At 43.9% G+C, this 18,180-nt stretch overlaps 1 protein-coding gene across 2 annotated transcripts in view; it reads right to left on the minus strand.

Annotated features, from left to right (window-relative positions):
• Positions 1 to 18,180, minus strand: part of LOC140190629 (bone morphogenetic protein 5-like) — a 76,611-nt gene that overhangs the window by 16,702 nt on the left and 41,729 nt on the right. For both annotated transcript variants that reach the window (XM_072247371.1, XM_072247370.1), the window contains exon 2: positions 10,412 to 10,604. In XM_072247371.1, the coding sequence (XP_072103472.1) occupies positions 10,412 to 10,604 (193 nt within the window). The remainder of the gene's footprint in view (positions 1 to 10,411; positions 10,605 to 18,180) is intronic.

Below are 18,180 nucleotides of genomic sequence, written 5' to 3' on the forward strand. Positions count from 1 at the left end.
GAACTTTCATCTGGAAAGAGTAAGCGAAGGTTGTGGGGGGTGTGGGAAGAGATACCTCATGTAAAGTGGTGAGGGGAATGGATATGGCAAGAACTGCCAAGTGAAAGTGGATCCAGACGAGGAAAGGTGATAGATGGAGGAGGGAAGAGTGGGAATTGTGGTAGAGGATGGAAGGTGGCGAAAAATGTTCCCAAATGTGAAGTTATTTGCGTTTGAAAATATTGCAAGCACAGTGAGGCATACAAAGAGCAGCTTGCGTAAACTGGCAGGGCAAACTCAAGCTGGATACATCCGAAGGCGGAGAAGGAGGGGAAAGACACGAGTATTCAGAACCTACTCAGAAAGTACTTGAGCCAACAGCATTATAGAAACAATGGGAGTAGTGAAAACGCTGATGAAGCTGTCTGGGAGCAAATATAGGCCATCTTTCTAGTGGAAATGTGTCCCATTTTATATCACTTCTGTGAATCTACTAGCAACTGTCCATCCATCAGAATCAGAATCAGGTTGATTATCATCGGCATGTGTCATGAAATTTGTTAACTTAGCAGCAGCAGTTCAATGCAATACATAATCTAGCAGAGAGAAAAAAAATTACATTATATGTATGTTGAGTAGATTAAAAATTGTGAATAAAAAGAGAAATATAAATTTAAAAAGTGAGGTAGTGTTCACAGGTTCAATGTCCATTTAGGAATTGGATGGCAGAGGGGAAGAAGCTGTTCCTGAATCACTGAGTGTGTGCCTTCAGGCTTCTGTACCTCCCACCTGATGGTAGGATTGGATGTATCCCTGAATTTCACAGAACCACTTTCCTAGCACCAGCTTAAATGGGCACCAGTTAGCATAGATGAGATGGGTGAAGGGCCTATTTCTACCGTTTTATGACTTTACCAACCAGTGGAATTAGAAATATATTAAAAGTTATTAATTGGGAACCTGCAACGAAATGCCCAAAGACTTCTCTGCTGACTTAAACAGTTCATCACACCTCTGTAATTTTGGCATCTTTATAGATTGTGCACAGTAAGATTTGTGTCTGTGTGTGTTTGTGTGTGTGTGTGTGTGGCCTCATGAACAAGCAAGTACAAGATAAGCTCTTGAATAATTTGGAGTTCACGACTGAAAAGATTGTACAAGGTTGCCTTGACCTCTGAAACAGTTTTGGAAAATGTGAGGGAGAGAAGGGAGTAGGTGTGTACAAGTTCTGAGTTTAAAAAAAAGAGTGCTTCTTCATTGGGCCCAGTTCATGTAACTGCAAGGTATGATCCTGGTGGGAAACTCTGTTAACATTATCAGTATCATAACATTATCATCGTCTATTCAGAACAGTCAGATCATTTCACTGAATCAGAATAAGGTGTATAGTGGCATTCTGAAAAGGACCACAATAGTAGAGAATGGAAGAATTCAGACAGCAAAGAATCCTGTTTCTGAAATAGGCCAGACACGTCATTGGGCTAAATAATTGCAAGGAGGAATGCATTTTATACAGACCCAGCCAAAGGCAAACCACAGGGTGTTTTATGACCACCATGAAGGTGAGCATGGACCCAGATCAGAATGTGCTGTACAGTCATCGGAAGACAGCAGAATGCTTTAACTGACAGCACTCTAATGAGGCGCATGTGCTTGGGAGAGGTAATGGAGTCACTGGGCCAGACGGAATACATTTTTGTTCCACAGTTTTCGAAAAGATGAATTTCCATTTGTGGTGGTTATAATTGGATCATGGTGCTCAGACTAGCCAGAATCAAATATTCGACTCTCATACAGTGTACCCAAGACAGAACGGGTGCTCTGGTTTCCAAAGACGTACAATTAGGGTGGGTGAGTTACGGGCGCACGATGTTGGTGATGGAACAACTGTGGGCTACCTCAAACACAATCCTCAGGCAGTGCTGGTCATTGACGCCAATGGTATATTTCGCTCTATGTCTCGATGGACGTGTGGCAAGTAGAACTAATCTATTTTTTTGTTTACTCTCCTATAATGACTTGGGCTGGCTCCCTGACCGGACTCAGTCTGGTGAAGAGGGTGTGAGGACACCCAGCAGGACTAAAAGACAAACAAGATCTGACAAAGGGTGGATGAGCTCCTTGTGAGCCAACGGCCATCTTCCGTGGAAGAGATTAAAGCCTCACCACGTATCTACAAATCATTTGCTATGCACCTAGTTAGAGGAGACAGGATGAACTTGGGCGCTGCACCGTGTGCCTGGACCTGCCCAAGGCCTCCGTCTAAGGAAGGGCCGAGCCCGAAGAAGCGGCCGCGGCTGGAGGCCGACACGGCCTCGGGCTCGAGTTCGGTGGGGGCGGTGCCAAGGCGGCCAGCGAGAACAAACTGGAGGAGAGGCTGTCGCAAGATTGAAGAAGATGGAGGTGCGTAGCCGCCAACCCTGGATTCGGCACCCCCCACTGACTGACTGACTGAGCACCATGCTCAAACTCAGCGGGGGGTGCCACCTTGATGTGTTGTGGATCTCCGTCTCTCGTCCTCACACACTGCAGGAGGAGGCCGAGACAATTGGTACAGCTCCAGATAAGCAAGGATGGGAATGGTGAAGGAAGGCACATGTGAAGCTGAGCCAACAAAAAGCTGGCAGGGCAGCAAAATAGGAGCAGGAGCTGTGAATCAAACCAAACAGCAGAAGCATGGCAGTTGCATTCTTCTCCATTATTTGTTGCATATGTGAAATCTGAAAAAAAAAATGAAAAGGATTGAAGAAGACATCAACTCACTTCTTCAATAAAAAGCCTCTACCGGTTGTTGACACCTGAGATGGGCTGAACAAGAACTTGATGTGTGGAGTCTGGAGTGCTGGAGCTCAGTATGAACAAACTGCAGGGGCTTGCGGTCAGACTTGGCAGAGCGTGCAAGCAAGAGAAGAAATCCAGTAACACACACACACACACACAAAATGCTGGAGGAACTCAGCAGGCCCGGCCACATCTATGGAAAAGAGTAGACAGCCGACGTTTCAGGCTGAGACACTTCAGGAAGAAAAAATGAGGGGTCAGAGTAAGAAAGTGGTGGGAGGGGAGAAGAACCACAAGGTGATAGGTGAAACCAGGAGGGGGTGGGGTGGAGTAAAGAGCTGATTGAAGAGATTCAGGGCTAGAGAAGGGGGAGTCTGATTGATGAGGACAGAAGGCCATGGAAGAAAGAAAAGGGGGAGGAGCACTAGAGGGAGGTGATGGGCAGGTAAGGAGACAAGGTGAGAGAGGGATACGGGAATGGGGACTGGTGAACAGAACAGGCATTGCAGAATGGTGTTTGGCAATTGACACGGATTGTAGGTTTGGACTCTAGTTCAGGTTTACGATGTGTTCTAGTTCTGGTCACTCTTTCTTGTTACTACTTCTGAGCGATTTTTGAATCGGGGCGGCCTGCAGATAATGAACACTGAACTGAGCAGAGGCGAAATATGCCCTTTGGTTTTGTGTTTTTGCTCTTTTTTTTTTGTTGCTGCTTGGGTGATTTTTTTTGTGCACGGGGTGGGAGGGGGATTTGGAGTTTGACGTTTCTCTTTGGACAGGTTGGTTCCATGGTTCTTCTACGTTTTGTGACTCTCCGTGGGGAAGGCGAGTTTCAGGGTTGTATACTGTACACATAGTTTGATAATAAATGCACTTTGAATCTTAAATCTTTGATTCAAACGCTATTAGTATTAGAAATCTTGCTTCTCATAGACAAGAGAAAATCTGCAGCTGCTGGAAGTCCATGCAACGGACACAAAATGCTGGAGGAACGCAGCAGGCCAGGCAGCATCTATGGAGAAAAGTACAGCTGACGTTTCGGGCCGACACCCTTCTCTCAGGTTGGTTCTGAAACTCAGACCGCTCTGTATGCTGAAGTTGAAAGCAAAGAAGATGCAAGAACAGAATTAAAACAGAAGCAGAGAACTGAGGTTGCAGGCCAGTCCATTGATAGGGACATCTCTGGCAATGGGAGTTCATTCAATAGGGATCTGAGAGGACCAAAGCAAATTGGGTCCAATAACTGTACATTTAACAACTTGGTACATTCTGCTACAGAAATAACTTTGCAGCATGTTTTTGTAAAGTTGTCATGGATAAAAAGATCAAGAAAAGTTGGCAAACACGTAGATTTTGAACTCCGGGTCCAACATATTATTCTCCGTAACTTCCGCCACCTCCAACGGGATCCCACCACTAAGCACATCTTTCCCTCCCCCCCCTCTGCATTCCGCAGGGATCGCTCCCTACACAACTCCCTTGTCCATTCGTCCCCCCCATCCCTCCCCACTGTCTCCCTCCTGGCACTTATCCGTGTAAGCGGAACAAGTGCTACACATGCCCTTACACTTCCTCCCTCACCACCATTCAGGGCCCCAAACAGTCCTACCAGGTGAGGCAACACTTCACCTGTGAGTCGACTGGGGTGATATACTGCGTCCGGTGCTCCCGATGTGGCCGTTTATATATTGGCGAGACCTGACGCAGACTGGGAGACCGCTTTGCTGAACATCTACGCTCTGTCCGCCAGAGAAAGCAGGATCTCCCAGTGGCCACACATTTTAATTCCACATCCCATTCCCATTCTGACGTGTCTATCCACGGCCTCCTCTACTGTAAAGATGAAGCCACACTCAGGTTGGAGGAACAACACCTTATATTCCGTCTGGGTAGCCTCCAACCTGATGGCATGAACATCGACTTCTCTAACTTCCGCTAATGCCCCACTTCCCCCTCGTACCCCATCTGTTACTTATTTTTATGCACACATTCTTTCTCTCACTCTCCTTTTTCTCCCTCTGTCCCTCGGAATATACCTCTTGCCCATCCTCTGGGTCCCCCCCCCCCGTCTTTCTTCCCGGACCTCATGTCCCATGATCCTCTCGTATCCCCTTTTGCCTATCACCTGTCCAGCTCTTGGCTCTATCCCTCCCCCTCCTGTCTTCTCCTATCATTTTGGATCTCCCCCTCCCCCTCCAACTTTCAAATCCCTTACTCACTCTTCCTTCAGTTAGTCCTGACGAAGGGTCTCAGCCTGAAACGTCGACTGCACCTCTTCCTACAAATGCTGCTTGGCCTGCTGCGTTCACCAGCAACTTTGATGTGTGTTGCTAGATTTTGAACTGTCCAATTTCAATCTAAAGAGGGGGCTAGGAGGCTTTGCTGTGTTACAGCAATATACTGCACTCCTCCTAGACAACCACAATCTTTTCGTAGGGTTTGGAGGCTTGCGTCCCTCAATGACCTGGAGAGTTGTGCTGGCTGGAGTCGGGGCTTCACGCTGCAGATCTTGGTAGGGTCACCCATGCCAAACAGGTCAAAGGGTAGAGGCCAGACTAAGAGTGGTCCACCAGTCCTCCGTGATTGGGGGTTCAGCTTAGGGCTAACAACCCTGACTGATCAAAAAACAAAATTGTTGTGGGAACAGCAGTGAAGAACCTAAGGAAGGATGTGCTGGCATTGGAGAGCATCCGGAGGAGGTTTATGAAAATGATCATGGGACTGAAAGGGTATGAGGAGCATTTGATGGCTCTGGGCCAGATTTTGTAAACCTACTGAATATTGAAAGGCCGAGAACGGGAAGTCCCAACCTTTTTTATGTCATGGGCCTATACCACTAAGCAAGGTGTCCATTGATCCCAAGTTGGAATCCCCTGGAGTGGACGTGGAGAGGATGTTTCAAATAGTGGGAGAGTCTAGGACCAGAGGGCACAGCCTCAGAATAGAAGGACACGCCTTTAGAACAGAGATGAGGACAAATTTCTTTGGCCAGAGTGCAGTGAGTCTGTGGAATTCATTGCCGCAGATGGCTGTCCTGGGTATATTTCAAGAAGAGTTTGATAGGCTCTTGATTGGTCAGGGCATGAAAGGTGACGGGGATAAGGCAGAGGAGTGGGATTGAGAGGGAAAATCTATCAGCCATGATAGAATGGTGGAGTAGACTTGAAAGTCCAAATGGACCTAATTCTGCTCCTATGTCTTATGGTCTTACAGACTTATGGGCACCGTGAGATTGCTGCTAATCAGAATCGTTCGACGGGCATAAATGCGGAATCAGACTCATAAAGTCTCAGAGTTGTATAGCCTGGAAACAAGCCCTGCAGCCTAAATGGTCATGCTGACCACAATTCCCATCTAAGGAGTCCCAGTTGCCAGCATTTGGCCCGTGACCTTTGAAACTTTTCCAGTCCATCTCCTGTCCAACCGTCTTTTGAAAGTTGCTATTGTACCTGCGTCAACCCACTTCCTCTGGCAGCTGACTCCACATAGATACCGCCCTTTCTGTCATGTTTTCATTAAATCACTCACCTTTCACCTTCTCGTTCTTGGCTCCCCAGCTGTGGGAAAATGATTGAGAGCATTCACCTTCCCTATGCCCTTCATTATTTTATACACTTCTATCAGTTCACCTCTCATGTCTTCTTACGCTCCAAGGAATAAAGGCCTAGCCTGTTTAACCCCTCCTTAAAACTAATCCCTCAAACTTTTTTCTCCCCCTGTAGCAGAGCAACCAAAGCTGAACACAATACTCCCGGTGCAGCCTGACTAGAGTCCCTGTACAAGGGCATTTTGACCTCCCATCTTTTCTACTCAATGCCCTGCCTTATGGAGGCCAGGTACACCAAGAACGGTATGCCACCAAAGACGCTTGCAAGTTTCTGCAGATGTATCGTTGAGGGCATTTTAACTGGCTTCATCACCGTCTGGTATGGGGGGGGGGCACCGTGCAGGATCGAAATAAGCTGTAGAAAGTTGTAAACTTAGCCAGCTCCATCATGGGCACGAGACTCTATGGCGTCCAGGACATTTTCAAGGAGCGGTGCCCCAAATAGCCCATCATTAAGGACCCCCACCATCCAGATTATGTTTGGGTTTATCCGGTTCGTCCGGGGCGGTGGAGCTCAAAGGGCTGGAAGGGCTACTCAATGCCGTATCGCTAAACAAAAAGAAGTAAATAAATCGCAAGCCAATTGAGCAGCAAGCTAGCTGGAGTCTGGACAGCACGTCCAGGGGCGAGGCATCCCTGCGACGTGAACTATCAGCCTGGCAGACAAGCTGTCAGCAGGAACCAATAGACTGCCTCACACAACACCCTTTGATCTTGTGATTTTATCTCAGCTCCTCACTCTACCCAGGAAGTGCGATTTTCAGTTAATGGGCTGTTGGGTCTAGGAGGAAACCAATTTACCGAGAACTGTTATAAAAAGAAACAAAAAAATCCAAATAACAGCCCCGCCCTAAATACCAATAAAACTTTTCCCTAACCGCTGGCTGTGTGATTCTAACATTGCGCACTTGAAAAGTGATCTATGTCTAAATCATTTAAAGATAAAGTGATGCTACGACTTTTCATTCTGCATGTTTTGCTAAATATATTCCAGTTTGATTGCTAATATCAGTGACTTCCAGCGTGAATGCTGTTGAGCTGAGCTGGCATCCTTTCATTTGAACTGTCTGCCTATGAATAAACTGTTCTTTCCTTGCCCGACCATTTCCTTCCTGTGATTCAGGCTCTGCCACTTCATTGTTGGTTGTTCTGGTGTGACCAACAGGCCATGCAAGTTTCAGGAAACAACTATGCCAAGCTGTGCTGGCTGGACTGGGTGCTTCCAAAGGCAACCGCCCCTTTGCAGCCATTGCCAGCCGGGTAAGTCCCAGAACTCTACAGACCCACTTTAAGCCTGGGTGTTGATGAGGGGCAAATGCTGCCTTGACACTGGATTCTACATGGAGTTGTAGCAAGGTTCAGGCTTGCTGGGACACCTCAGCACTACGCAAGAGGACCCAGCTCTCCCACTACACCTGCCACTGGTTCAGAGACCCCATTCATTTCAAAGGGGATTCCCAGTCTGGGAAATGGGAAATGGTAGTTTTCGCTTTCAATTATTTTTCCATATTCCATATTAACAACTCCATTGATTTGTGATTATTTCTTTAATTGTTCTGTTTGTTTTTATAATTTTAATATTTTTCTTGATATTATTGACATTTAAAAATTCTGAAAAGTTCTGAAGAACCTTAGTTTTATCTTTTGTCAAAGGTTGCCAGAGCATTCCAGGGCTAGGCCTCAGAGTTATATTCCCCGAGGCCTACTCATTGCTGAGGTTTCGTTGAGCCTGGCTCCCAGGTATGGAAGGTCAGCGAGATCACCCATCAGCATCTGGCCCAGGTTAGTCAGGGAAGGTGGGGACACAGATGCCAATTCCGCACAGTAGGAGACAGCATGATCTAACCCCATGAGAATATACAGTGGTGAGACAGTATACCAATTTATAAAACTTATTCTTGTGGGATACCTTAATGGCTCAACAGTAAACAAGCAATGATGTTCCTGAACATCTTTTACCAGAATGATCTCAGCCCCTATCTCCAGTGAATTTGAATCAGCTCGTGCCGGTCATACTAAAATCAGAGTTTGGTCTGTTTCCATTGACGCCATTAAGAAGGCAGTTTGTGCGAATAGCTCTGATGGGTGGTATTGAAGTAAGCTGCAGGAGGTTGTGAACTCAATTAGACCCATCATGGGCACTAGCTTCTCTGGCACCGGGACATCTCTAAGGAGCAGTGCTTCAAAAAGGTGACACCCATTATTAAGGACCCCCATCACGCAGGATATGCCTCCTCGCAATGCTACCACCAGAAAGGAGGTACAGGGGCCTGAAGACAGACATTCCACCTCTCCCGGAACTTCCGGGAGTCTCCTGCACATTAATAATGGCTCCCTGATGCCCGCAAATTATATACAATATCACGGAAATCAATCTCTTTGAGAGCGAGCGAGAGAAAAGCAAGAGAGAGCGCGCGTGGGAGAGAGAGCGAGCGAGTGAGAAAACGAGAGAGAGCAAGCGAGTGAGAAAGCAAGCGAGAGAGGGGGAGAGAGCGAGCGAGAAAGCGAGAGCACGCGAGCGACCACGGGAGAGAGAGAGAGAGAGCGCGAGCGAGAGCACGCCATTGCAGAGTGTTCCAAAAAAAATATAAAACGTACGTCATCCCAGACTACACTAAAGTGTACCCCTGCCTAATAGGGGTCAAAAATAATGACAGTGTTGCTCGCAGCACTGTTTGCAACAGTGACTTTTCTATTGACCATGGTGGATTAAGACCGTAAAAGACATGATGAGGTGAGTTTAACAGGTGTCATTCGTTCATAGCTAACGTTATTTAAACTAGCTGGCCAGCAGCTAAGGAGCTACTCTATTGCAGACATCCCACCTCCCCCGGAAGTCTCCCGCAAATTGATGGTGCTACCTCCCTGAAATGAGTTTTTGCAGAGTGGGATGTCTGTGAAGACACACGGTCAATGCAGCAATAGCTTCTTCCCTCCACCATCAGATTTCTGAAAGGACATCGAACCCATGAACACCACCTCACTATCTTTTTTCTCTTTTTGCACTGCTTACTTAATTTAACTTTCTAAAGTATATACGTATATCGTAATTGACAGTTTTTTTCTCTCTATTCATGTATTGCATTGTACTGCTGCTGCAGCAGGGGAGAACAAGATCAGACTCAACTGTGATGCTCCTCCTGATTGAATAGTCTGCTAATATATCCACATCTCCATGTTCCCTTACACCACAGGAAGCCACTCGGCCCATCAAGTCTAAGTCAGCTTGAAGAGCCATCCCATCCCTTCCATCAATTTCCCCTTTAACCTGTTCTCCCCCGCATTCCCAGAAACCCTATCACCCACCTACACCAACGGCAATTTATAATAACCATTTCATCTACTGGCATGTCTGTTGGACATAAAAAGAAACAAGGGAGCATGCAGATTCCACAAAGATAGCAGCGGAATTCAGGGTTGAGTCCAGGTCATTGGAGTTGTGAGGCAGTAGCTGTACTAGCCACACCACTTTGATGTGCCAAAGCAAGTAACTTTGAACTGTGCTGTAATATACTTGGATAATAGAGTCGTCAACCTGTTGTCTCCTCTCCAGATATTTATCTTTATTCTTAGATAATGTAAACAATGCAGGCTGTTGATTACCAGCTGCTTTACACTGTGGGATAATGTTAACAAACCCAGCAATTACTGTCTAGACCAGGGGTTCCCAACCTAGGCACCACAGACCCCTTGCTTAATGGTAATGGTCCATGGCATAAAGAAGGTTTGGAACCTCTGGGCTAGATTAACACGTGAATACTTAGTACCTGAAAATTCTTCTGCTTCGTGGATGTCTGTGAAGAGTAAGAATTTCAGGTTGTATACTGTATGCGTTCTCTGATATTAAATGAAACCATTGAACCATTGTGGAAACTACTTCTGCAGAGAAGAAATAAAGAGAAAAATGTTTAGAAGATGCTACCAGGTTTTTTCTTCCTGGAGGATTAGAGAATGGGATGAGGCAGGGGGATGATGGAGAACATATTCCCATTTCTGTAAACAGTAGATGACATGACTGCATAGGCGCTTTGAATATGCACTAACCTGTCCTCGAACTCCTGCAGCACCTGGTAAATTGTGATGTGAAGAGTCATGTTTCCATGAAAACTCTCATTTGCTCTCTTGTAGATCCTAAACTCTGCTGCAGTTACCATTTCATCTTGAGGGATCTGAGTTAAATCAAACTTAAATTCTTTCCACAGTGCCTCATGGTGAAAAGCATCTTCATTGTGTTCCACTGTCAAAACAACAACAAAGAGAGTCAATGAATACATATGCTTGGCTTGCAATTCCTTCATCAATGGCATTCCAGGTTTGGGAACCAGATGTGATGGGAGTGTTTCCAGTTGGAATCTGCTCCCAAATGAAATCCATATTCTATACAAGAAGGATAATCGAGAACGGTCTGTCATCAACACCAACAAAAAATAGCATAGACTTCACAATTTAAATTACAGTACATAATATGTTCCTTAAGCGATGGAAGTTCAAGGGGGCATGTCTCCTTGTCAAAACTTATCCAAAGAGTGACTTTGCTGCTACAAAACAAAAAACTTTACACCTCCTAAATGAGTGATAATAAATCTGAATCTGCGAATCCCACTGGTATGTAAGTCAGGTGAAGACCAGGCCAGGCTGGAGCGAACGTCTCCGCTGGTTGAACTGTTGGCTCATTCCAGCGCACAATGATTTTGACCAAACAAATGATTGACTCCATACTTCTATTCCCAATTTCAGGAAAGTTATAAACTCTGCTGTAAACTAGTCTTTAACCTGTTTACATGATTAGATGAAATCAACATAATCACCAGTTACTGTCTAGGACCTCTTCCTCCAACCTTTTGGATGGGCTATGGTTATTGGAGGAAGGGAGTAGGTTTCGTGAACACATTTGAGGCCCATGCTCGGAAAGGTAACAAGGAGTCAATGATCTTCCATACAGGGAGGGAAATAGATCAGCAGTCTGTTGCTATCATTCAACAAGACAGATTTTCCCACAGACAGTTTTGCATCACCGTCTGGTATGGAGGGGCTACTGCACAGGACCGAAAGAAGCTGCAGAGGGTTGTAAATCTGGTCAGCTCCATCTTGAGCACCAGCCTACAAAGTACCCAAAACATCTTTAGGGAGCGGTGTCTCAGAAAGGCAACATCCATTATTAAAGACCTCCAGCACCCTTTTCTCACTGGTACCTTCAGGTAGGAGATACAGAAGCCTGAAGGCACACATTCAGTGATTCAGGAACAGCTTCTTCCCCTCTGCCATCCAATTCCTAAAAGGACTTTGAAGCTTTGGACACTACCTCACTTTTTTCAATATACAGTATTTCTGCTTTTGCACATTTTAAAATAATCTATTCAATATATGTAATTGAATTACTTGTTTATTTATTATTATGCTTTATTTTATTTTATTTATTATTATTACTATTTTTTTCTCTATGCTAGATGATGTATAGCATTGAACCGCTGCTGCTAAGTTAACAAATTCTACGTCACATGCTGGTGATAATAAACCTGATTCTGATTCTGACTCTGATAGTCCTTTGCATTAATCCAATGAATAAGTAGGACGTACACCTGATTTTATTAATATATTGCCTTAACCATTAGTACAAAGCCACACAAAGTCAGTTTTAGGATTACTGTTTCATTGAACTTGAACTACAGAACATAATATGCTCCTAGAAAATGTTGTTTTTTTTCTCTCTGGACTGTACTGTGGTTGGAGCACAGTACTGTGCATACGTACATGTGTATATGGGTGGGAGGGAGGAACGAGGCTTATTTTGCTGTTGTTATTTTGTTGCTTGTTGTGTTCTGTGTTGTTCTGCTGAACATAACAGGCATGTTATGTTGGTGTCCCTACCACCCCCTTGGGTGTGTTGGTTGTTAACGCAAAGAAGCATTTCACTCTATGTTTCAATGTATGCATGATGTTAATTTAGAATCTTGATAACACTCAATGTTTGTTGTTTTTATCCCCCAATGGGTTCTTTTGAGTTTCTCGTTCTGTGGCTGCCTGTAAGGAGACAAATCTCAAGGTATACATACTTCGAAAATAAATGTACTTTGAACTTGGAACACAATAATTGTCAATTGTCAAATGATCTGTTATTTATTGGAGTGCCACTCCTGATATACAAGCAAAACTTCATGTAGTTTTTTTATTTTATAAGCAGCCCACTGTGACTTGATACTGTAGTATTTTGTGTTGTGTATTTAATAGTTCAGTAATATTTGAATAGTATTGGAAATATATTGTTTGATTGAGCATTCTTCGTTGTTTAGATAATTCATTACAGTTTATATGTAAAAATATGTGAATGGCATACATCATCACATCACCACGTCATAAGTGTGCGCCTCTGTAAAGTAAGAATGAAGTAGACATGTTATCTCTGGCTATATTTTACTTTCAACTAGTTTTATGTTTTGGAGCTAAAAATCATAATAGTGGCAACAAAGAAGTTTTAAAATGAACTAACTGTCTACCTAACTGTTGAAACATAGAGAGATGTTTGAGTTTAAAAAAAAGTGCAGCACATTATTTTCTTTGGAAGAGGAGAAAGAGATGAACAAGTTTGAAAAAAAAGCATGGCATGTTTTTCTCTTTGGAAGGAGAATAGAAAGACGGTTGAGTGTAAAAAAACAGAAAATGGACAAAAGTCAGGGGTTCATAAACAGTAAGTACTGGGTGATAACAATCTAAAATATAAAAAAAGCAGAAATGGCTAGCTACATTGGAAAGATAGACATGTTCAATTGCACAGCAGATAACTGGGTTATACATACTGAGTGAATTGCACAGTATTTTATAGTAAATGGAATAACCAATGAGAAATGAGTGTCAGATTTGCTGAGCGCAATTGGTGGAAGAGCAAATAGTTTGCTTCGAAGTTTGGCTGCTCCTACTAAAGTAGCCAAAATAAGCTTTGATAATATCATAAATATAATGCAGGAACATTTAGACCTGATTGCAGAGTGTGTCCGGTTGCATAAGTGGGATCAAGAGGCAAGGGGGTCCATTTCAGCTTTCGTGGCTAAATTGATGAGATTATCTGAGCATTGTCAGTTCAGTGATGGGCTTAATGACACACTGAGAGATCGTTCAGTTTGTGGAATCTTTCAAGAAAGCATTCAAAAATGTCTCCTAAATAAAACAAAAGCTCACATCTAAAAGAGCAGCTGAAATTGCTGCATGAATGGAAACAGCAGTCAGAGATGCAATGGAGTTGCAGTCAGGAATGAACAAAATTGCAGCATCAAGCCGAAGCCTGCCCACCCAAATAAATTGCGATACAGTTGTGGCAGGGGCTCACACACACCAGACCAATGCAGAAAATGCAACAAAGTAGGACGCATGCAGAGCGTGTCGGGCAGACAAACAGAAATGGACGGCACAGGGAAGATAAAAAGTCAAGTTGTAGTTTCAAAAAGAGCGCTAATCTGCACGCTGCTGGTGAACACCCGGTAACGATGAGAGTGACACAGGACATTTACAACGTGAAAACTAACAATAGATAAGCAAACAACAGGAATTCTGCAGATGCTGGAAATTCAAGCAACACACATAAAAGTTGCTGGTGAACGCAGCAGGCCAGGCAGCATCTCTAGGAAGAGGTGCAGTCGATGTTTCAGGCCGAGACCCTTCGTCAGGACTAACTGAAGGAAGAGTTAAGATAATAGATAAGCAATACGGTTTACACCAGAAGTGAACAGCAAATTGATTAAAATGTAATAGGACACTGGCTTGGCTGTTTCAGTCATTTTACAAAATGAGTATGAATGGAATTTGAAGATACTGAACTGAAGCCTGCACATATCCCACTAGGAAGTTAAACTGGAGAAAAAAAATAACTCCTGTGGGAATGACAGTGAAATACAACAACCAACAACCCATATTGGGCATATGTGGTAAAAGCAGGAGGCCAGCATTATGGGGCTGTCAGTGGCTGAGATAACTACAACTTGGTTGGAGATCCATTCACCATTTGCGTGCCACATCCTCTACAATAGAGTCAACGGAAAGCGAATTAAGGAAAGTACTGGAAAACGTCACAGCAGTGTTCAAAGCAGTGTTCTGGCTGCTGTGCTCCATTACTACAGAATTAGGAAGAAATGGCCAATGGTCAAAGCAGTGTGAGGTGGCTCTCCAAAAGATGAAGGAAATGGTGACATCAGATCTGTGCTCACACATTATGATCCACATTCTCCAGTGAATCTTGACTGTGACACCTCACTATATGATATACAGCAGGTACCGTCATGTCACTTGTCATGAGTGATGGAAGTGAACGCCCCGTAGCCTTTGCATCAAGTCCCCTTACCGCTGCAGATAAAAATTTATACTCAGATTGACAGAGGGGCCTTGAGTCTGGTTTTGTGTACAAAGTGTTTCAACCAGTACCTGAATGGGAGAGAGTTCACCCACATTACTAATCATCACCCACTAGTGTCTGTTTTCAGTCCACAGGAGCGTGTTCCACTAACAGCAGCAGAACAAATGCAGAGATGGGCTTTGTTTCACATTTACAAGATCAAATTCAAGAGGACAACTAATCATGGAAATGCTGATGGACTGTCCTGTTTACCCTTGGAAGAGAAAGTACTTGAAAAATTTACAACAGAGGACACTCCTTTTGATATATTCTCCCTAATGCAAATCGAGTGCCTGCCTGCTACAGCAGAGATAATCCAGTGGAAAACCAGAAAAAAACCCACACTGTCTCAGGTCTGTATGGCAACCCAAAGTGGCTGGAATGTGCAAGATATCCCAGTTCCCTTATTTTTACCAGCACTGGGATGAACCTGCCCTTGGTTGGGATTGAGAATTGCTGTAACATTGGAGGACCTACATGCCAGTCATCTAGGCATGGTCAAACTTAAGGCTTTGGCTCGGAGCTTTGTCTGGGTGGCCCGGGATAGGTCAGCAGGTTGAGCAGGTTGCTATGCGCTGTTCATGATGCAGACAGGTCCAGAGCTGTCAGAACCACTTCCTGCAGTCCCAGAGGCGATTCTTACAGCCACCACAGAGAAGGCCACAGGACCTGAGATTGTCTCACAGCCATGAGTCTCCCCTGCTGAGCAGAGTGACCCTCCCAAACCCCCTTGTCAAGAAAAACATTAACCTATAAAAGTAAGGAATCCTCCGCAGTGATTAAGTCTTTAGACCTGAATAGGACAATTTAAAATTTACTGTGCTGTGGATGCCTATAGAGTAGTTGTATTATATGGTATTGTGCGTGTGTGTGTGTGTGTGTGTGTTGTGTGCAAGATGACCAGAGAGCAATATGTTACATCTTTGAGTTGAGATGTATTCTATATGGAGTTGGACTTTATAGAGCAGAGAGGAGTGTTGTGTATTTAATACTTCAGTAATATCATAAGTATATTGCACACGCAGCTGTTCCAAATGAATATCGGAAGAATAAAGGCCCCAAATCCTCGGCTTTGCGTATTGCCTGTTGCCAGGGCCAGGGTTGAAGCGCTTGGCAGAGATGGTGCTCGGTGCATCAGTGTCGGGGGGTGGTCGGAGGCTCGGAGTTTTCGGACTCAGACTCAGACTGTGGTCGGATGCTTCCGGGATGCTGCATCGACAAGTTGGCGGCGCTGGAGGTTTACCGTCTGCGTGAGATGATGGGACTTTCGAGAGACTTTGAGATTTTTACTGTACCATGGTCTGTTCTTATCAAATTACGGTATTGCTTTGCACTGTTGTAACTATATGTTATAATTATGTGGATTTTGTTAGTTTTTAAGTTGGTTTGTCATGTGTTTTCGTGATATCATTCTGGAAAAACATTTTTATCATTTCTTAATGCATGCATTACTAAATGACAATAAAAGGGGACTGCATGTCCTCATAATCATAATCATAAGTATATTGTTTGGTTAAGCATTCTTTGTTGGTTACATAATTAAGTATGGGTTATCTGTAAAAGTATGTGAATGGCATACGTCATCACGTCACCATGGCATAAGTGCACACCTCTGTAAAGTAAGAGTGAAATAGACATGCTCCATGTTTTTTCTTTCAATTAGTTTTATGTTTTGGATTTACAAAACAGAACATTTTGGGGCAGTAAACAGTTTGATGAAGGAATGATAAAATACTTTGATTTACTGCAGCCATCATGTTCCACAATGCAGTAACCTCACCTTCCACTGATCTAATTTCCTTCTTTAAAAGCAAAGGGAGGGCAGTGAATTCACAAACCAGAACGAAACCTAGAGGCATAATTATAGGAATGGTCAACCTTTAAAAATAAACTCTTAGAAAGAAGGAATTAATTAAAGGGCAAAAAAAAACAGGGTGTGCTTTAGGAATAAAAAGGTTATTGATTTCATGATTTTCAAAACCAAGTGCTTTACTCTGAAGACAGGATGATATTTGATCTGACTGTTTTTGGATCTACCTCCCAGAAACAGACAGGGCATGAGGCTGCAGTGAGGCTCTGTCAGTTGATATGGGTCAAAATTGAGAATTACAGATATAAATCATGTTTGCATTCATTTGCAATACTTTAAATAGAATCCAGCCACAACCATATAGCTGGCTCTTCTCCAGATAGAATTAATCAACCTCATGATTATTTGCTAATTGTGAGCAACACCCACCAAATGTGGGTAGCTCAACAAGGCAGGCAGCTTCTCAGGAAGGAAATAAACAGTTGACATTTTGGGCCGAGACCCTTCATCTTCCAAAACTGGGGGGATGCCAACATTTGAAAGAACATCTCCAAGTAGCATTAACTGCCCTTAACAATGTTCTAGTGGAATTGACATCTCTTTACAAATTGCTTCAATAAATCTGTCTGAATACAATTGAAGCACTGCAGTATGCAAAAGAAAAAATTAACAAGCTACACACACACACACACACACACACACACAAAATGCTGGAGGAACTCAGCAGGAAATCAGATTAACAATTTACGGCCACAGTATCCTGGTGATGCTGAATGACAAAGTGAAAGGTCTGTTTGCATCTATCAGTTCTGATGTCAATACAGTGCCTATTGTTTGATTCATTCAACATGTGTGTAGACACTTGGTTAATAGATTTCCTGACGATGACTTAAGAGAACTGCAAACTTTTGACCCTGCTGCTGTTGCAAACACAACCAATTTTGAATTGGAGATGAGAATGTCGTACAAGTGAGAAAAAAATACTCAGTTACCCATTATGAACTACGACGAAAGTGTTGCCTCAAAAATATCTCAGCAATACTATGATTTCAAATTTGTCATCTCTGAGGAAGTTAAGACTGGTTCAATTAAAAGGTTCATCAGAAGCTTTTTTGATGGTGGGGTGGAGATACGTCTCTACCAAAGGAGACGTCAGGTGCTCCTGACCTCTGCTAGCCTGCAGGTCACCATTCAGCAAGGTGTAAGACCTGGTTAGCCCCCTGATCAGGGTCACGTGAAGCCTTGGGAGCAGGTGGTGGGTGGTCGTATGAGCAACTGGGGCATACCACAAGTCCTGGTTATGCGCCAACTGACACCAGGCAGACAATCTCTGAAGAGTATTGATAATGGCTGGGGTCACCCGTCTTGTAAAGACACTGCCCAGAAGAAGGCAATGACAAACCACTGAGAAAAATTTGCCAAGAGCAATCATGGTCATGAGACCATGATAGTCAACGTCATACGACACGGTACATAATGATGATGAAGATGAAGAGTATGCATATTAGAAAAAAATCAATTAAAGTGCTGCGCAGGTTTTGGACCATGTAAAAATTTCCTCCTCATAGCAATGGTTGGTCCTCATAGCTGTAAGAAAAATTAGAGGGAACATTGGATACTGCA

Source organism: Mobula birostris, chromosome 30 (assembly GCF_030028105.1).
Source record: "Mobula birostris isolate sMobBir1 chromosome 30, sMobBir1.hap1, whole genome shotgun sequence".
Taxonomy (NCBI): domain Eukaryota; kingdom Metazoa; phylum Chordata; class Chondrichthyes; order Myliobatiformes; family Myliobatidae; genus Mobula; species Mobula birostris.